The sequence below is a fragment of the Cervus elaphus genome, chromosome 7 (assembly GCF_910594005.1).
Source record: "Cervus elaphus chromosome 7, mCerEla1.1, whole genome shotgun sequence".
Lineage (NCBI taxonomy): Eukaryota > Metazoa > Chordata > Mammalia > Artiodactyla > Cervidae > Cervus > Cervus elaphus.
The window spans coordinates 32,377,750-32,399,465 of NC_057821.1; the positions used below are offsets into that span (position 1 = coordinate 32,377,750).

Here is a 21,716-nt window from a genome sequence, read left to right on the forward strand (position 1 = left end):
TCAAAGATGACCTAAATATTATTGCAGCCATGAAATTAAAAGACGCTTGCTCCTTGGAAGAAAAGTTATGACCAACCTAGACAGCATATTAAAAAGCAAAGACATTACTTTGTCAGCAAAGGTCCATCTAGTCGAAGCTATGGTTTTTCCAGTAGTAATGTATGGATGTGAGCTGGACTATAAAGAAAGCTGGGCACTGAAGAATTGATGCTTTTGAACTATGGTGTTGGAGAAGATTCTTGAGAATCCCTTGGACTGCAAGGAGATCCAACCAGTTCATCCTAAAGGAAATCAGTCCTGAATATTCATTGGAAGGACTGATGTTGAAGCCAAAACTCCAATATTTTGACCACCTGATGCAAAGAACTGACTCATTGGAAAAGACCCTGATGCTCGGAAAGATTGAAGGCAGGAGAAGGAGGGGACGAGAGAGGATGAGATGGTTGGATGGTATCACGGACTCAATGGAAATGAGTTTGAGTAAGCTCTGGGAGTTAGTGATGGACAGGGAGGCCTGGCATGCTGCAGTCCACGGGTTCACAAAGAGTCAGACATGACTGAGCAAATGAACTGAAATATTATTGAAGGACATCCGTGATCAGGAATTAGCCTTAATATTGTTAGGATGGCAATATGCCTCAGATTTATCTGTTTATCCAACACAATTACTATAAAAATCCCAGTTGCCTTTTTTATATAAATTGATAATCTGATTTTACAATTCATGCAGAAATGCAAGGGATTTTAGAATAGCCGTAACTATCTTGAACAAACCTTTGAAAATCATTCCTGATTAAAGATTTACTCAAAGCAACAGTAATCAAGATAAGGTGGAGTGTACAACATAAGATGTAGCACTGTCGTGGATAAACACGTGGATCAATGGAATAGAAAAGACAGTCTAGAAATACACCTATACATTTATGGTCAATTGATTTTTGCCAAGGCCATTGAATGGAGAAAGAATAGTCTTTGAAGAAATGGTGTTGTGGCCAATGGATATCCACATAGACTCCTACCTCATACCATATATAAAAATTAACCCAAAAGGTATCAAAGGCCTAAAAGTAAAAACTTATAAAACTCGGGAAAAAAACATAAGGATAAATCTTCAGAAGCTTAGATTTTGGCAGTGGTTTCCTATATATGACACCTAGAACATAAGCAGCCAAATACAACCAAAACAAAATTCTGTAAAATTAAGCAAAATTAGATAAATTCAGTTCAGTCGCTTAGTAGTGTCCGACTCTTTGCGATCCCATGTGCCGCAGCACGCCAGGCCTCCCTGTCCATCACCAACTCCCAGAGTCCACCCAAACCCACGTCCATTGAGTCCGTGATGCCATCCAACCAACTCATCCTCTCTCGTCCCCTTCTCCTGCCCTCAATCTTTCCCAACATCAGGGTCTTTTCAAATAAGTCAGCTCTTTACATCAGGTGGCCAAAGTATTGGAGTTTCAGCTTCAAAATCAGTCCTACCAATGAACACCCAGGACTGAACTCCTTTAGGATGGACTGGTTGGATCTCCTTGCAGTCCAAGGGACTCTCAAGAGTCTTCTGCAACACCACAGTTCAGAAGTGTCAATTAGATAAATTAGGCCTCATCAAAATCAAAAACTTTTGTTCTTCCAGGGATACAATCAAAAAAGTAAAAAGGGAAATGTATACAATGGATGGAGAAAGTTTGCTAATCATGTATCTGATAACTATCTAGTATCCAGCATATGTAAAGAATTGCTACATATGCTACATATTGCTACATATGCTATAAACATTTGCCACATATTGCTACATATTTTAATTTCCAATAAAAGGAAAATTAACCCAATTTTAAATAGGCAAAGGATCTGAATGGACATTTCTCCAAAGAAGATATACAGATGGCCGTGAAAATATGTACAAAATTATTAGTCATCAGGGAAATACAAACCAAAATTACAGTAAGGAACACACCCACTAGGATGATGCCAACAATAAATGCTGATTGGAATATGGAGAAATTAGAACCAAACCTTAGTACAGTATTGCGCTTGGTGGGAATGTAAAATGGCGTATCCACTTTGGAAAGCTGTTTAGCAGTTCTTCAGAAAAGTAATCACAGAAATACTATATGAATCCCAAATTCCACTCCCAGGTATATAACCAAGAGAATCAAATACTTATGGTCACACAGAAACATGTACAAAGGTGTCCATAGGCTCATTATTCATAATAGCTAAATAGTGGAAGAAATAACCTGCATGCTCATCAACCAATGAACATATAAACAAAACAATATATACATACAATGAAATAGTATTCAGGTATAAAAAGGAAATATCGATACATGCTACAGCATGGATGATCCTTGAAAACATTATGCTAAGTGAAATAGCCAGACACTAAAGACCACATATTGTATAATTCCATTTATATGAAATGCCCAGAATAAACAAATATATAGGAACAGAAAGTACATTAGTGGTTGCCAGGGACTGGCGGGAGAGAGGAGGAGATAATAATTCTTAATGTTATGCAGTATCTTTCTGCCTTAGTGAAAATGTTCTGGAATTAAGTAGTGGTGATGGTTAAGCAACCTTATGAATATACTAAAATATACTGAATTGTACACTGTTTTAAAGGGTGAATTATATAGTATATATGTTATATTCAATAAAAGTTACCTATTTCTCTTTTCTGCATAATTTCAATTGTACTTCAGTGGAATTGAGTCAGTTTCAAAAGACTAAAACCTTGCATTTATGTTGTATTTATAATCATGGATGTGTATATATAGGGAAAGGTAGAAAAAATATCATAACAGTTTGGAAAATTGTGCTTCTCTGGATGTCCAGGGTAGAGAGAATTAAATTAAGCCAAATAGAGGGTAGAACATCCTGGGACTCGGCGAGGAATACTGTTCTCATCTATTTGTTGGCATCATGTCTTAGACAGTTTTTAGACATTTTTGCCTTTGGAAAGGAGCTTGTGTATAGAGTAACAGGGCTTCACTTCAGAATTAGGGATAGAGAAAGAAGATTCCCATGAATAAATATTTTAGGACTTTTTCGCCATTGAATCGGTTCCTTATTGCTGCTGTAACAAATTATATAAACTTAGTAGCTTAAAACAACACAAATTAATATCTTATAGTACTGGAACTCAGAAATCTGAAATGGATTTGACTGGTGTTTCACGGTGTTGACAGGGTTGTATTCCTTACGGAGGTTTTAGTGGAGAATCTGTTTTCTAGCATTTTTCAGCTTCTAGAAGTTGCCTGCATTCTTTGGCTTATGGCCCCTTCCTCTACTTCAAAGGCAGCAATATAACAAATTTCTCTGTGGTTCTGATCTTCTGCTTCCTCCTTCCATGTTTAAAGGACCCCTGTTACCATATTGCATCCACCCAGATATTCCAGAATAGTCTATTTTAAGGTCTGATACTTAGCAACATTAATTCTATCTGCAACCTTAATTATCTTTGCCATGGAACATAAGATATTCACTGGTCCTGGGAGATCAAGTCTCACCTTTCAGAAAGGAGAGTGTGCTCTCATTAAACTCCTAGGAACATGTTTCTGAATCTTTGACACCATTTCCATGCTACTCACCTTGCCAAGTCATTAAGATCCAACCGGCCATCTTTATTTTTGTCAAAGATCTTCATCTGGAATGCAGAAGGGGAAAGGACTGTAAGGAATACGTGTAATGGGAATTCATTTTGAAAGTCATTAAAGTGCTTTGCTAATTTGTTCTTCTGATTATATATTTAAATTGGCTGAGGCTGACTCATAAGGTCTCTTCCTACAGAGGATAGAAGAAATATTTTTTTCCATGAAGGCAAACGTAGCTGAGGAGGATATGATACAGGAGAAAGTCTCCCTCTATAAGCCTCAGAGGACTGTAGGAAGGAAGGGAGACAGTGAGGCAGAGATGAGTGAAGTAGACAGATGTGTGAGCTAACTCTACAGGAAAGGGATTCTGGAGGGAGAAGAGCACTGGCTACGGAAGGACAACGCTGAGTGTGGAGAGTTGCCGTGGCTTTGCTTTCCCCGGACACTCTGAGATCCCAAGGATTTGGATGCTGAGTCAAGGACCAGTAGGCCTTCCATGGAGCCAGCTGAGTATGAGATGATGTGAATCAGAGGGTGGGGGTGGGTTGCTGAATCAGCAAGCTGGAAGGAGGGTGTGGCAGAGAATTAGTGGTCTGCATTCAGCAGGAATTAAAGTATGGCTTCAACCATGAGTGTCAGCAAGGTAGCAGCAACTGTGTGGTCAGGAGGCATCACCCTGGAAACCAGAGCACTGTATCCAGGGGCCTGGACTCCTCCCCTTCACCATGAGGTTCTCAGGGCCACTTTTCTCTCCTTACCCACCATGATGTCATTTTTAGAGAAGGGTCTGGTTTAGAAGTCTAAGATGCCATGAGTTTTTCCTTACTCAAAGAGGCTGTTTAAATTTTTTAAATCAGACTAAGCTTTAAACAAGATTGGATTAAAAATTAAAATGGGGAAGACTAGGTTGGTTTAGGCAAGGTAGAGGAGACACATTTTTTTTATATATCTAAGTTGTACTAGGAGTGGATTTTGTGACTTAGCAACATTTTGGTGGTGTGGAATATTTCTAAATATATCCTTATGACGAGGCTGCACAGGGAAGAAGCAGCAGTGAGATAATCTGAGGATAAATCTAACAGATTTTTACATTAAAAACATATGAGTCCTTCCTTCATCTCTCCTCACTCTCTAAATCAAATTTATTTTTACTATTTGAAGTGAATTTGAAATCCCATTCTCCCAAAACCCTGACATCACAAATGTGTATTATAAAATTTTTTAAAACACAGAAGCCATCTTGAAAAGATAGAATAGTTGCTAATCTGGTTATATGAGTTTATTAGGATTTTCTTCCTCCCCAAACTCAATTATGGAAAGGTCTCAAAAAATGACCAGTTTATAAGAGGGAGGGAAGAGTAAGCTCCTGGTAATTCATGATCTCCGTAACTGAGAAAGTTGTTTGTAAATAGGTCTGTACTAACTCATGGAAGTACATTTGGTGAATTTTGAATGTTTGACAATTTCTGTGGCAGGCAGGGGACATAAAGGTTTCTTAATTTTTAAAACTCTAATAGCAAACTTTTGTAGAGCAGCCAACACTTCATATTTTATTTCATTTAATCGTCACCACATTCTTAGAAGAAATAGCTGCATGCCATACAGGCAGGGAACTGGAATTTAGCAAGATTAATTTGTCTAAGAAAGTAGCAAGATTTGAATCCAAGTTTATCTGTCACAAGAACTCTTTCCATAAGCCAGGCTCTTAGTTTTACAGGTTCTGGACATCTCATGGTTAATGTGGTACATGTTTTATTTTTGGTTATGAACGAAAACATCTGGTGCCATAGATTGAGATGCCATAGAGATGTGGTATTTACTTTTTCTGATTGCCCTTCTTTCTGTGAGAAATCAAAAAAAAAAAATCTATTTATGTGAGTTTCCCTCTGACCTTTGTGAACATTTGCTCATGGCACAAGTCACTCATGGAGGGCTTTGGTGGTTCATGGTGGTGGCGGTGAGGACAGGATTCCATTATGGGGACTTCCTTGGTGATCCAATGGCTAAGATTCCCATGTAACCAATGCAGGGGGCCCAGGTTCAATCCCTGATCAGGGAACTAGATCCCACATGCCACAACTAAGAGTTCACATGCTGCAACTAGATCCCTCATACTGCAAGTAAGACCCAACAAGGCCAAATAGTAAAAAAAAAAAAAAAAAAAAAAAAAAAATTCCATTTTCATCCCCATGTTTTTCAGTACTAAGTACATGAAAGGTTCTATAAAGTCTCTTGAAATGAAACACGATGACTTACTGACAAACTCCTTAAAATTGTGTAGGCCAACAGGTCCCCTTCTTAGGCAAGAGACCCCTCAGAGTCTGTAGGTATACCCAGAATTCTCCTAAGATTTGATAATAGCTTTATCTTCATTTTTAAGATCCATATAGAGCCATCTGGTGGTGGTTTAGTCATTAAGTTGTGTCTAAGTCTTTGTGACGCCATGTACTGTAACCCACCCAGGCTTCTCTGTCCATGGGATTTCCCAGCCAAGAATACTGAAGTAGTTTGCCATTCTCTTCTCCAGGGGATCTTCCCAACCCAAGGATCAAGTTCATGTCTCCTGCTTTGCAGGTGGATTCTTTACCACTGAGCCACCTGGGAAGCCCCAGTAGATGCCATAGTGATTGCAAAATGCAAATTCATTTAAAACCATTACTGGGTTCATCATAACTTCTTACCAGAAGCAGTAGATCCAAGGTACAATTACAGTCCATAGATTTTTTTTTAACAATTGTTAATTGATAATTTGAGATAAAGTGAAATGTCAAAAATATGCAGATAGTTCAGAGCAAAGAGTACAAAGTAAAAGTCCTTCCTGTCCTTATTGTAGAGATAATTACCATTCATAGACTTATCCTTCCAGAAAATTTTTAAACATTTTAAAATGTCTCTCTTCATTTTTTTTTTTTTTGGACAAATAAGACCACATTCTATGTATTATTTGCAACTTGCTTTTTAAGCAATATTTTTGGAAATCACCCCTTAACAGGTGTTTTTGTTTCTTTACTTACTTAAAAAGAGATTCTCATTTTTAAAAAGTCTGAATATTGTTGCCATGTACACTCTGAAAAAGGATTTAGAGCCCCCTCCCAGGTTACTAAGTCAAGAATTGTATGTTGAATAATTGGGCTTCCCTAGTGGTTCAGCACTAAAGAATCCACCGTCAATGTAGAAGACGCAGTTTCCATCCCTGGGTCAGAAAGATCCCCTGGAGAAGGAAATGGCAACCCACTCCGGTATTCTTGCCTGGGAAATCCCATGGACAGAGGAGCCTAGCAGGCAATGGTCAATGGGGTCACAAGAAAGTCGGATATGACTGAGCGACTAAACAACAACAAATGTTGAATAATTACCATGTGTCTAACAACATGCAAGGCACTGTGAGAGACTCTCAAAAATCTTTAAGGTGGTACAGGCTTTTCGGAGCTTACAATGTAATTGGAGCAGCAAAAATGAATATCTGAAATAAGATTCAGCATTATCTCCTTGACCACTGAGACAAAGAAACAGAACAATATGTTAGAATACTGAAGAATACTGAGAAAGGAGATGGGACTTCAGATAAGTCCCGAAGGAGGGGCAGATTGAAAAGTGGAGTTCATATTCACTGGGTTGAGGAAGATCCCAATGAAGCAGGTCTGCAGGGGAAGGTCAGAAAGTCAACTCTGGATATGCTAGGTTTCAGAGGCATATTGGGCATCCAGGGGGAGACATACATTCAACTATGTGCAAGCAGCTCAGAGAAGTCCTCTCGGTCAGATCTATAAACTGGAGGAGGTCACCATTAGCTGGTATTTAAAACCATGAGACTGGGTGAGGTCATCAGTAGCATAATGGTGGACATGGAGGAGAAGAGATATCAACAGAGCCTGGAAGGGGAGGGATAAATACGGATTGGAGTTGAAATAGACACAGTACTGTATATAAGTTGAGAGCTCCAAAGAATAGCAAGGAGAGATAAGAAAGCCTTCCTCAGTGATAAGTGCAAGTTCCAGAGAATAGCAAGGAGAGATAAGAAAGCCTTCCTCAGTGATCAGTGCAAAGAAATAGAGGAAAACAATAGAAGGGGAAAGAGATCTCTTCAAGAAAATTAGAGATACCAAGGGAGCATTTCATACAAAGATGGGCTCAATAAAGGACAGAAATGGTATGGACCTAACAGAAGTGGAAGATATTAAGAAGAGGTGGCAAGAATACACAGAGAAACTGAAAAAGGGATTTTCATGATCCAGATGATCACGATGGTGTGATCACTCACCTAGAACCAGACATCCTGGAACGCGAAGTCAAGTGGGCCTTGGGAGGCATCACTGCGAACAAAGCTAGTGGAGGTGATGGAATTCCAGTTGATCTATTTCAAATCCTAAAAGGTGATGCTGTGAAAGTGTTGCACTCAATATGCCAGCAAATTTGGAAAACTCAGCAGTGGCCACAGGACTGGAAAAGGTCAGTTTTCATTCCAATCCCAAAGAAAGGCAATGCCAAAGAATGCTCACACTACTGCACAATTACACTCATCTCACACGCTAGTAATCTTGATATCTCCATGTCAAAATTCTCGAAGCCAGGGTTCAACAATACGTGAACTTCCAGATGTTCAAGCTGGTTTTAGAAAACGCAGAGGAACCAGAGATCAAATTGCCAATATCCGCTGCATCATCGAAAAAGCAAGAGAGTTCCAGAAAAACATCTATTTCTGCTTTATTGACTATGCCAAAGCCTTTGACTGTGTGGATCTGTGGAAAATTCTGAAAGAGATGGGAATACCAGGCCAACTTACCTGCCTCTTGAGAAATTTGCATGCAGGTCAAGAGCAGCAGTTAGAACTGGATGTGGAACCACAGACTGGTTCCAAATAGGCAAAGAGTACGTCAGTCAAGGCTGTATATTGTCACGCTGTTTATTTAACTTATATGCAGAGTACATCTTGAGAAATGCTGGACTGGATGAAGCACAAGCTGGAATCAAGATTGCTGGGATAAATATCAATAACCTCAGATATGCAGATGATACCACCCTTATGGCAGAAAGTGAAGAAGAACTAAAGAGCCTCTTGATGAAACTGAAAGAGGAGAGTGAAAAAGTTGGCTTAAAGCTCAATATTCAGAAAACAAAGATCATGTCACCCAGTCCCATCACTTCATGGCAAATAGATGGAGAAACAGTGGGAACAATGACAGACTTTATTTTTGTGGGCTCCAAAGTCATGGCAGATGGTGACTGCAGCCATGAAATTAAAAGACGCTTACTTCTTGGCAGGAAAGTTATGACCAGTCTAGACAGCATGTTAAAAAGCAGACATTACTTTGCCAACAAAGGTCCATCTAGTCAAGGCTGTGGTTTTTCCAGTAGTCATGTATGGATGTGAGAGTTGGACTATAAAGCAAGCTGAGCACCGAAGAATTGATGCTTTTGAACTGTGGTGTTGGAGAAGACTCTTGAGAGTCCCTTGGACTGCAAGAAGATCCAACCAGTCCATCCTAAAGGAGATCAGTCCTGAGTGTTCATTGGAAGGACTGATGCTGAAACTGAAACTTCAATACTTTGGCCGCCTGATGCGAAGAGCTGATTCTTTGAAAAGACCCTGATGCTGGGCAATATTGAAGGCAGAAGAAGAAGGGAAATGACAGAGGATGAAATGGTTGGATGGCATCACCGACCCAATTGACCTAAGTTTGAGTAAGCTCTCAGAGTTGGTGATGGACAGGGAGGCCTGGTGTGTTGCTGTCCATGGGGTCACAAAGCAACTGAACTGTATGTAAAATAGATAATGAATAAGGACCTACTGTATAGCACAGGGATCTCTGCTCAGTATTCTAATGGCCTATATGGGAAAAGAATCTAAAAGAAGAGTGTATAACTCATTCACTTTGCTGTACATCTGAAACTAACAAAACATTGTGAAAAGTGAAAGTGTTAGTCACTCAGTTGTGTCCAACGCTTTGCAGTCCCATGGACTGTAGCCTACTAGGCTCCTCTGTGCATGTAATTCTCCAGGTAAGAATACTGGAGTGGGTAGCCATTCCCTTCTCCAGGGGATCTTCACAACCCAAGGATAAAACCAGTCTTCTGCATTGCAGGCAGATTCTTTACTGTCTAAACCAACAGGGAAATCAACTATATTCCAATAAAAATTCAAAAAAAAAAAAAAAAGAAGCCCAGTTGTGTCTTAGGTTGGCTTGGATCAGAGACCTAGGGAAGGAAGCAACTGGAAGTTAGATGCTTTAATCCAGGCATGAAGGATGAGAGCTTGGACAGGGTAGAGGATGGGGATATTCTCTTTGTGTGACACATTCTCAGATTTCATTGTTTTTGCAATAGTTCACATTCCATGCTCTAATTAGGTATATGAGTTTAGTATGTCCCACATGTATGAGCTTACATTTTAAAAAGTTCAATATTACCTAATAATATTCTATTCAGGCAGCTAATCTTCCCCTCTGCCAGGTGTTGGCAGCCCCTCTTAATTAGATGTAATAATTGGAATTTGTTAATAGTTTCCTTCCTTGTACAGAACATTAATTAGGAGTTTAGGTGAGACAAGTTTGCAGACCTTAACTTTTCTCTTCTGATTGGATGTTCTGCCTTGACTTGTTCATTGTTCGGGTTTCAAACAGTTTTCAAATACACCAATCCTTATTTGGGTCAATTTGAATTCATTTAGTAGGTTATATCCAAACAAAGCATTTAATGCTAAACCTTGGAACCACATCTTTAATGCAGTGTTGCTCTGACTGTGTCCATTGCTCAGTAAAAAGCCATTAAAGCAGCAGTAAAGTGATTTCACACTTGGTGTATCACTTAGTTAAAGCTCAGATCCTAGAAGTCTTTTTTTTAAGTGTTGAGTTTCTAAAAGTTCGTGTACCCAAAAGTCTTTAGGGAAATGTAAAAGGCCTTAAAAAAAAAAAAGAAAAAAACTGTAGCCCAGTTCCCATATCTGTTCATTGGAAAAGTATAAATTGCCTCTGCAATTTAAGAAAGAAAAATGAAATAGATGGGCCTGAATCTCATTAAACTGGTCTAATTTTCAGGGCAAACTCAGATCCTTGGGTGGAAACTCTCACTAGATTCTTGAGCACTTATCTATCTCACCAGTGCATAAAGGACCAATGAGGGATCATCTGGAGTTTGACTGATCATGGTCCTATCCTCATGGGACAGTTTGGAATAAAAATGAATATTTAACTGCAGCATGCTTGAGCAGAAGCAGCTCGGGGTTTTAGTTGTTTAGAAACAGACACATAACATTAGTAACAGGACAGTCTTGGTCCATGGACATCTTTCAACCTAGATACTCAAAAGTTGGTTAAGACCGTTCGGATTCCCCTCAGCTGCCTCTCAGGACTCTCCACTTCTGGATCAAAGCTCAAAGTCAACAAAAGTGTACATTGCCGTTTCTTTCTTCATTTCATTGATTTTCCTCAGGTCAGGGCGTTCCATTGTAAGGGCTGCCAGCCTGAGGTTTCTTAAATGTAAACCACAAGACTGTGAAGAAAACAGCTTTGGGCAACTAGGGTTGCAGGGCTGATGCGCGATGAGCAGAATCTCTTTTCAGCCAAGTATCGGCTTTGTAAACAGCCTACATGTCTCCTCCCTGCCTGCTCCTACCCGTTATGATGGGATGTTTGGCTGAGGTGACCCCTGGGGCTTTCTGCAGCCACAGTTCACTCTTCTTCCCTTCCTCCCTTCCCCAGTTTAATCAATCAGTGTTCCTCTCTTCTCCAGAACAGTTTTGTAGAACCCATTCTTGTTCCCCATTGTCTTTCACTGCTTTATTTCCTCTTTGGTGTTTAATAAGATGTCAGTTCGCAGGATTATTTAGGTCCTTCATGAGGAGAAAAATCAGTTTTTCTGGGTCATAAATTCTGTTTTGGCTGTCAGAGCTCCTGTATTATCTTATCTATAAAAATATTAAGAGAATCCTAATCTCCTAACATGGCCTTTTCCTCACCTTGCTATTCACTTTATTTGTAGGGATTTGTACCTCTTCTTGATTTCTCATAGAGCTTAACCCTCCCTCTTTTGAAAATTTTCAGTTTTATAATTCAGCACTTAGACTTTCAGTCATAAATGTTTCAGTTTGAATACAGTTTGAAGATAGATTGGAGTCTGGGAATTTCTGCTCCATCCTTATCATCTCTGACCTGTAATCCTCAGTTTTTTCATTTATAAAATAGGTTATTTATTTAAATACTTGTTTCATAAAGTTCATGTAAGAATCAAATGAGATGTTTGAAAAGTGCTTTGCACAGGGCCTAGCACAAAAGGAAGTCTCAATTATTATGATTAAGATATTTAGTACCAGAAAACACTGGCAGTGTTTCAATGAAAATAAAGTACTGCATGTTAAGAAAACGTCTTTTAAAAGTTTAACTTTCATTCTGTTCACCTACCTTTTCTTTTTTAAAAAATTGAAGAATAGTCGATTTACAATGTTTCAGGTATACAGCTAAGTGATTCAGCTATACATATGTATGTGTATATATATTCTTTTTCAGATTCTTTCCCATTATAGGTTGTCACAAGGTATTAAATAGTTTCATGTGCTATAGAGTAGGTCCTTGTTGTTCATCTATTTTATATATAGTTGTGTGTATCTGTTAATCCCAAATTCCTAATTTATCCCTCCCCTGGCCTTTCCCTTTTGACCACCTAACTGTTCTCGTCCTGCCTTTGCTAAAGCTCTAGAATTGCTGCTTCATTGTAATGCGTCTTGTTTTTGTTTTCTTTTATCAAGATACTTTTTTAAAAATAGTTTAATTACATTTTAAGGTGACGCCGACATATTTAAGCACTCTTCAGTGCTTAATTGAACTCGGCTGCTACTTACGGGTAGATACAGTATCACAGTGACATGCACAGCAGGGATGGAAGGGAGGGACCAGAATGAATTTTTGCTCCTTTTCCCTTTGCTTTTTTAATCAAATTTTCTCCCAATTGGAAAATTCTATAAGGTCAGAGACTGTATCTTTCTTGATAGGTTGTCCCTAAATAGTCGTTGAAGGAATGAACTCACATCTTTGTGTGAACTAGTTTACCAGATCACATTCTAACTGGAGAGAAAAGCATTAAGAGAGTGGGGGTTTTGGTGAGGGAGCAGGTGTTCTCAGTCACTGTGAGACCCTACCCCTCAGACCCGAAAAACCACTTCAGACTCAAGAAAAGGAACACAGTGACGTGACTCCCGAGTCCATGAGGACAAATCCTAGGCTCGTCCTGCTCCGATTGTCTTTTCTGGATTAGCTCTGCTCGGTCTCCTCAGCTGCCTCCAGCTCTAGCCCTTACTCCTATAGCTCCTACTTGGCGTCTTCAGCGTGGGGCTCCCATCTCCCTGTCTGTCTCCACACACTGGGCTCAGCGTGGCTCATACCCACTCTCTGGTTGGGGTCCCTCTGGATGACTCTGTGATGAAGGATCCCAGTGAGACACCTAAGGATGAAGCCCAGCACTCCCAGGCACCCTTTCTGGTTCTGCCCTGGAAGGTCTGGTTTTAAAAAAGAGAACAAGGAGAATTTCAGAACACGAAACACTGCTGGAGGAACGTCAGATCTGTGCAAAATAATGCCATGAACAGTATGTAGTATGGAAGACACCCCAAGAGGGAGCAGGAATCACCCTGGGGCTGGAGGGTCATGAGGAACACACGTAAGAGAAGCAGGAGGATCCCAAGGGCAAAGTTTCCTGATATTGTCAGGGTTTATTCCTAGCTGTCTATTAGGTAATAACAGAATTCATTAGGGAGCCCACTGTGTCCCAGGCTCCGTGTGAGGGCTAAGAACATGCAGATAAGATGCCACCCTGCCCCAGATGAATCACAGCTAGTGGAGTGCAAGATCTGTAAACAGTGTCAGCGTCGCCCTTGACTCTTAGCTGTTTCATCAGGAAATCCTACTGATTCCATCTTCAAACAGATCTGGTTCTCATCTCTTCTGCTTCCCAGCCCTGATCCAAGCTGCCATCCTTTCACCTGGATGAAGGAGTAGCCTCTTAACAGATTCTCCTGATTCCCTCCTTGCCTGTTTCAGGTGCTTTTCAACACAAAAGCCAGCTCATGGCATCCTCTCCTTCAAACCCTCCATCTCCCTCCAACTAAACCCCCACGTTCTCACAATGGCCCCCAAAGCCTGACTTGGTCTGGCCTCTGTGTCATCCTTACTTACTCCACTCCAGCCACACTGGTGGTCTCCTGTTCCTGGAAATCCTAGGCACACCCCTGACCCAGGGGCCCTGCTTGCTGCACCTTTGGTCCTTTCTCAAGCTGCATCATCTTGAAAGGCCACCCTGACCACCCTGTTGCAAATCACACCTTCTCCCCAATCTCCCATCCTAGCTGCCCTGCTGGCACTATCTGGTCTACTGTTTAATTTTTTCCATGACACTCATTACCTTCTATCATGCAATGTAATTTATTATTTATTATGTTTATCATTAGTGTCAGTCTCTGTTTTGCTCACTGCTGAGTCCTTGCTGACTAGAATAGTGCCAGAGGCGTAGCAGGTATTCAATGAATATTTGCAAAGTGAATTAAACAGGTGACTATGATGTTAAGACATTGAAATACACAAGATACTATAGGAGCACAGAGGAGAGGCACTTGGAGCCTCTATAGAAGAAGATGATGGAAGAGAGCAAGATGATTTCTAACTAAATCTTGAAGGATGAGCAAGAACCAGGTGGAGAAAAGTAAGGAAAAAATAGCTGAGCTATGTTTAAAAGTCAGAAAATAGTGGCTTAGTATTCTAGTTGGAGGTGGGAGGAAGCCCCTCAGAGTCAAAGGTATTCAAAGAAATACTAGAAATCTCCTGGGGATTCTTAGTGCAAGCATTTCACTGCCTAAGGTCTGGTTTATAAGTTAATAAAATCAAGGTAACAACGGCCAGAGCTAACATAATGTTAAATCAGTGTTGAAAAAAAATGCCCAACTGGAAGAGTAATCTCCTTATTATTCTCTCTCCCAGGCAGTTTCAGTCTAATTTCCTTTTTCAGAGTATTCATGCTATTAGAGAGTTTCCCAGGAACCTAGGACAAAAGGAAACCAGAGATACACTGGTAGGTGGGAAATTGCTTCCTGCTTCTCAGGGATTTCTCTCTCACTCTTTAGTGCTAAGCCTGTCAAAGGATTTCAAACAGTATTATGCGTGTTATTAAAACAGGTCAACATAATAGGAAGCCAAATTATTTCCTGGTCTGGGGTGTGAGTCTGTCCTGAGGATCGGCTTAGCTCCCATCCAGGCCATTTCTAAGTTGTCGTGGTCAAGACCACATTCTTCCTTCCCAGGGCCTGTGCCTTTGGCTGAGGACAGCATTCGGAGTAGTCGGAATACAGAGCCAGAAGATCCAGGGCTGAAAGCCAGGCAGCCCAACTTCCAGTTTAACTGGTGCCTTAGGCTAGACAACTTATCATTTCCCAGTTAATCAGATTTTTAGAAGGAGTTTAGGAAATCAGCTTGGTGGTAGCTTAGTCACTTACCCTTTCTAAGCGTCAACCATCAGATATACAGAAGAGCAGGAACAATGCCAAGGCTATAGAAGAGTTGTTAGAAATAATACAGTATTTGGAAGCATCAATTAAAGGCCTAAATAGGTCAACCTTGTAGTACACATTTTAACAGGGATCCATTACTCTTCTCCATGATATGCAGCCCTGATGATTCACCAGAAGGTTCAGTAAGATGAGTCTGTTTAAGAACTCTGTCTATAATAAGTGTAGCAATTGTACAAGCAATTAAACCTTTACCAGTAGTTTTCTTGCTTATTAATTAAGAAACCTACAGAGTTTGATTGGAATGAAACAGACATTTGGGGATGGGAAGGGACTTAGGGGAGACAAAAAGTTGAGAAGCCAGATTAGATTCAGTACAGATTATTATAGAGTAGCTCTGGGAGAAAAGCTTCAAGCTAGGAGCTGGATGAGAATGTGAGAATGAATTCACCAAAGGCAACTTCTCCCACTTCACCATTTTCCAGGGAGCTTTGATGCTAAAATAATCTCAGGTCATTTAGGATATGATTGCATGAGTGGCAAAAGGAAATAATGACAACAAGGACTACAACAATCGCTACAGGAAGAGCTAACATGTATTGAATGTTGGTTATTTCCTGGATGCTCTGCAAAGCACTTCATATGCATCCACTCACTTGCCCTCGAAGCAATTAGGTATTATTAATCCCCATTTTTCAGCTGAAGTAAACAACAATAGACCATTTCTCAAGGTCATACCTATAGTTGGCAAAGGTGAAATATGTATTTGCCAGCTTTCTGACTCTCCATTGCCCTAAATGAATGTACTAAATGAGTAGAATCATCCATGGGGGAGGAGGGGCGGAGGGAGTGGGGGGCTCCCGTGTGTTTAGTCCTGGTTGTCTGGGTTCACGTTTCCTTGTTTCAGTGTGACTTGGATTAACCTCAGTAACTTGAGATTACTGACTGGTGCTTAGTAACCTGATGTTAACTGGACTTTCCAGGTGAGCAGCTCTCTTTCAAATGCATGCATTCTCATCCCAAGAGAGAGACTAAAGTAGCTCAAATTCAGTCACTGTTTCCCAGAGTTGAAGGTCTTTTCATGCATTTGTCTAGTCTGCAAACACTCACAGAGCCCTTAATTCTGTGCCAAATGCTGTTTCTGGGCCCTGGGGAGATGGGGGGAAACTGTCTTCATTGAGATCGCATTGCTCAGTTACTCACCATGGTGTCAGTATATTCTTCCAGCTTAGCCTCTGAAATGGCCTTTTTGTGGTGGAGGAAGAGGTCTCGGAGGAAGTTCTGTGAGATCAAGAGAAAAGCCGCATTTTATCTAGTGACAAATAAACCTAGAAATCTCAAGAGGCTGTTTTTGAAGGATTGTCATCTGCTTGTTTTAGGGAAGGAATGTGATGCTTTTTATCAAGCAAGAAGTCCAAAATGCAGGGCTGTCACAGTTTGAAGGGAGCACTTTTAAACAGAACCCAGGGAACAGTTTGGAGCATAAAAAGGTGTCATAAATCCTCAGTTATGTCTTTCCCAGTGTCACCTACAGTTTTAAACCTTCTAAACACGAATCAGTTTTTTAAAATTAGCAAATTCATATCCATGTTTCTTGGAGACACAGAAATCAAGCTCATGATACACATCAAACTCCCAGGAATGAGCTCACCCGCCGTCCGCCCGGGGACAGCTCCCGGCAACACTTACACAAAGTTCAGCAGCTGATATAAAGCCACTGCAGTCAGCATCGTATTTGCGCCAAATCTGAAATACACAAAAGCCAATAATCCATTTTATCCTCAAATAATTTGGGTTCAAGTTATGCTGATGTCTACTAGGGTTCAGCATCTGATAACAGTCCTTAACTGGGTGCAAATAAAACTATGTGGAGAAGTTTAGGCTTTCTTTGGTGACAGCTCTTTTGGGGCAGAGCTCACTGGAAATGACTCCCTGCATTCACTTAGAGCCACTTCGGGAGGACCACAGCACACTCACTGAAAGGGAGCTCTTGGGAAGTTTGAAGTGGAAAGATATGAAGGAATGGCCTTCAGTGGGAGAAAATATGGCAGAGTAAGAAATCTTTGTACTAAATTCCTAAAGATGCAGAGCCCTCTAAAAACAACTCTTTAAATATATAGCTCAGCTGGCAAGAAACTGAGATGACAGAAACTAAAGTCTGTCCTGGGTACATCTACTGATCTCTGATGAGGTAGCCTGTAGCTTTATCAGGATACTTCACACAAGGTAGTGTTTGTATAGCCCCCCAGGCTCCTCTGTCCATGGGATTATCCCAGCAAGAATACTGGAGTGGGGGGTTATTTCCTCCTCCAGGGGATTTTCCCAACCCAGGGATCAAACCCGTATCTCCTGCATTGGCAGACAGATTCTTTTCAAGGCAGACAGCAGACAAATCCCTGGGACCACCCAAGGTGGGAAGTCAAACTGAAACACCTAAATAAGACTAAAACCCCAAACAACAATAACCATAATGAAAAGGTGAACTTCGCTTAAAAAATTGCATAGCAGAAAACATCCCTAAGGAATCTTGCCTGTGTGGTCTTGGCTCTGGGTAAAGGGAATAAAACATCTCTGAAAATTCCCAGTAACAAGCCAACCCTTACATTAGTTCAATAACAGCATTCATCCAGCTGAAGATACAGTTACTTAAACTGGAAGACAGAAGAGCTCAATATTTTTAAGGAAGCATTGAACTGCTTTCTTTAGTAAATGGTGTGATTTTGACCACCTCTAATTGCGTATTAAAGCCTCACAAGTTGGCAAGTTCCCTAACTCCTATACAAAATGAAAAAGTAGCACTGAGGTGTTTTGTTCTGTTTTTTTAAGTGGCAGATTTTTCCACTGATGTGGAATGGGTTACCTGAGTCACCAACTGCAGGGACCTTAGTTCTAGACCACAGCCAGAGTCCTGGCTAAATATCCTACGAGGATAGTAGGAACTACTGATGCTGATGTTCCGTGGGAAGTGTTCAGAGACTTCGCTCCTTTCAATCCCTGTCGCCAACATTTCTGCCTGAATCTAGCCAGGCTTAGAAAATCAACTGGTTAAATGTGATTTATATCCTAATTTTAATGGTATGAATATACCAGAACTAAGAAGGAGAATTTCAAATAATAAAAAGTTTATATGCTTTTTTTTCTGCTGTTCACTAAATATTTTCCATCTAAATTATCTTGTAACTTCACTACAACTGAACTATTGGAGTACCAAAGATCTTTATGTGAATGTTACACTTGCCATCTTGAAAGAATGAAAGCAAAATAAAGAGGTTTCCAAGCAAACCAAAGTAGGGTTTATTACCAGCAGATTCTTGGTTAAGGATATACTCCAGGAAGGAAGAACTCAAAGAAGGAAAATTTAAGATAAAAAAGGAATGGTGTACAAAGACAATGGGAAACACTTGGGTAAATGGCAACATAAAATCTTGTTAGCTTAAAATTTATGGGATTAAAGAAAACAAGATTGAACTAATATTCTGGATGATAATGGCTAGTGAGTTGATTGATACTTGCTAGCACTAAAGTATCTTAAGGTCCTATAGTTCAAGGGGAATATAAATATATTAAGGTAGAATTTCTTAAAATATGTGTGGTAGTAATAGGTTATAACATTTAATTTTAAAAAAAGAATTCAGGAATCCAGCATATTTTTTTTAACTGGATAGAGAAAGAGAACCTCTTTCTCTATCCAGAAGAAATTGACAAACTAGAAGGGAGGGAGGAAAAATGGACAAAGTTAAACAAAAAAAAAAGTTTCCATAATGCTATTTCCTTTTCCCATTTCTCAAGATTATTCAAGCCTATACAGGCCTAACAGTTTAATACTTTTTTACTGATTATAAAATGAAATCTTATTCGTTGTACAAAATTAATGAAATACAAAGAGAAGAAAACTCTAATATTCAGAAATTTCCACCCCAGAGATGATAACTTACCATTTTTATGTCTTTCCTTTTCATTATATTTCTATTATATACGTGACATAATGAAGGGGAGGTCATAGAGGCTATATACTTCAGTGGTCTGTTATTTTTCATTTAAAATTTTCTGTGAGCATTTTTAAGTACAACTGAAATTAGTTTCAAAATGTCATTTAAAATAATTTATAAATAATTGTGATTCTAAGATGGAAAATGCAAAAATACAAAGAATTTAAAGCTCATCCAAAATCTTATCCCTTAAAAACAACCAGTATTTATCTTGCATGTATTTACCCATTACCTTTGTTAAGGGTAAATAATTTTTTAAGCAAAATTAAGATCATATTGTTTATATAATTTTGTTTCATAACACTGTAATGCATTTCCTTCTTGTCATTAAATATTCTTTGAAAACTTGATCTTCAGTGATCCGTAAATTCCACAATGGGGTTTTTCTTTCTTGAATCTCCAGGCCTATAACAGTTTCCGGCATTATGCAGGTGCTCATAGGTATTTGTGGAATGAGTGAATTATATGAATATATCATAATTTACCATTTTTCCTTCATTGTTAGATATTTATGTTATTTTCAGTTCTAACTATACTAAGTAACTCTGGAATATTTAATGTACATCATAGCATTGAAAACTTGTCTACATCTCTGATTATATTCTTCTATAGATGCTTGGAGAAGTAGGACTATTAAGTCAAAAGGTAGATTTTTTAGAATTAACTCTGGATGATGAAATTTTAGCAGATCCTGATTACATTTTTGCAAAATTGCTTTCCATAAGATTATCCCAGGGTGCATGCCTACCAGCAGAGCAACAGTCTCAGTGCTTTCTTGCCAGTGCTTCATCTTTTTGTTAATCCCTCTAAAATTTTTACCACTTTAGTAAAAATTAGTTGTTTCTAATTTGAATTTATTTGGCTACCACTATATATCTATTGTCTACTCAGATTTTTTTCTGTGAATTATTTATGCAAATGCTTGCTCAGTTTCTCATAACTTCCATTTGGCCAGAATATAAAATAGTGTAAAAGGGTGCTAAGTTATTATCTCCTAAATGAGGACTTGGAAACTCTTTCAGGAATGGGGCCCTGGGTGCAGTAGCTGTCCTAAATCTACCACTCTGGCCTTTAAGATGCCCTGCTCTGTCCTCCATGGCCTATTTTTCACCCACAGACAGTAACACCTACGTGGTGACCCAAGGACGAAACAGTAGATAAAACCAAGGAGGGTCTTAGAATACAGGAACGGAAAAACCAGACCCTTCGCGTCCTTCCCTCCCCCATGTTCTAACTATAATGGAACAGTATAACCTGTCTCACCTCCTACCCCATAGGGAGAAGGTTTCTGCCCTCCTCTTCCCCCACCCAGTATACATGCCTCATCCCATCAGCACATGACCCACAAGCCCCCATCCCACTCCTTGGACCCTGGGTATAAAAGTGGACTAAGGACCCCTGTTCAACGTTGGTTCTCCCTTGAGCTGGTCTGCTGTTCTAACAGCGTCTCCCACTCTAATAAACTTCATTTCCCTCTCATTCTGTCTCATGTCTGGAAATTCTTTTCCAACCCACACCCAGACCACGACATTTTTGGTGGCCTGTACGGGGACCTTGGGGTCTCCTCCCCCACCTCCTCACTTCTCCTTTCTCATAGGGACCCTCTGAGAACAGGCAAGTGCTGTGGAAGCAACTGAGGAACTCAGGCCAGGCTTACCCTCTGGTGTGTTCCAAAGGCCCCACTGCGCCCCAGTAGCTGCCGCCCGAACGGGTGAGGGTCTCTCCTTTGTCTTCTTTCCAACTGAGGACTAGGCCAACCAATAGTGTGTGGGCACAGCTCAGGCACTTAAAAGCCATTAGGGCGCCTGCCACATGAAGACTCCCATGTGCGGCTAAGGAGGACACAGAATGGATCAGGCCACAAGGGCATCCGCCCCCAGCAAGGCAACTTCCATGCCCTGTGGCAGGCACATAGTGGTTGAAGCAAAACAGAGACCATCGTCCCCTGGCCACCGCCTCCCCGATAGGATTGTAAGGCGGATTCCTCAGCCTTCTTCCCTGTGACTTTCACTTCGTTCCCTTTCCGTCCAGATTGATTTACAGGAGCCTAGGTGTTGCCTCTGAGCCATCCCAAGAGTGCCTTCTACATTTCAGGGACTCGCCAAACGGTGAGTCACCCGGTTGCTCCCAGGAATCTCTGTCGTTCTTTGCCCGGGTCGCATGGCGCCCTAGCCACATGGTTCTCAGAGGTCACCGCTCACTGTCAGACATGACTGTTGGGATGGTTGGCCATTTTTGTGCCATTAGTCACAAGGAGAGATCCCTGGGACTAAAGGGATGCCTGTCAGCCGGTGACTGTCAGTACCCCCATTCTACAGCAGGTAGGCTAAGAGTGGGTTCTGGGACGTCCTGGGAGCCTCTCTCAGACTCACTATATGAGTCTTGGCTATATTCTCAGAAAATGGAAAATTTTGACCCTGCAAAAGGCCTGGCCACACTACAAACTGGGGGACCCCCCCCCCAGGAAAAAAGTAGCCTCTGAATGGCACACTAGCTTTTGCCAAAAGCAGGGGACGGACTCAGAATTTCCTTACGTTCAGTCCTTCACGGCCCTCAGTCAGAATCCGGATTTGAGGGACTCATGCCGCATGTGTCTTTCTGTTGTCTTTCTGTTGCCTACCTATCTCCCATCGCCCTCTGTCTCTCTCC

The 21,716-nt window shown here is 40.5% G+C and overlaps 1 protein-coding gene across 1 annotated transcript in view; it reads right to left on the reverse strand.

Annotated features, from left to right (window-relative positions):
- The window catches only part of SCGN (secretagogin, EF-hand calcium binding protein), a 52,879-nt gene that overhangs the window by 8,232 nt on the left and 22,931 nt on the right, over positions 1–21,716 (reverse strand). Inside the window, exons 5-7 of the mRNA XM_043908810.1 lie at positions 16,768–16,824; positions 16,282–16,359; positions 3,591–3,646 (exon numbers count right to left, since the gene is read on the reverse strand). Coding sequence (XP_043764745.1) covers positions 3,591–3,646; positions 16,282–16,359; positions 16,768–16,824 — 191 coding nt within the window. The remainder of the gene's footprint in view (positions 1–3,590; positions 3,647–16,281; positions 16,360–16,767; positions 16,825–21,716) is intronic.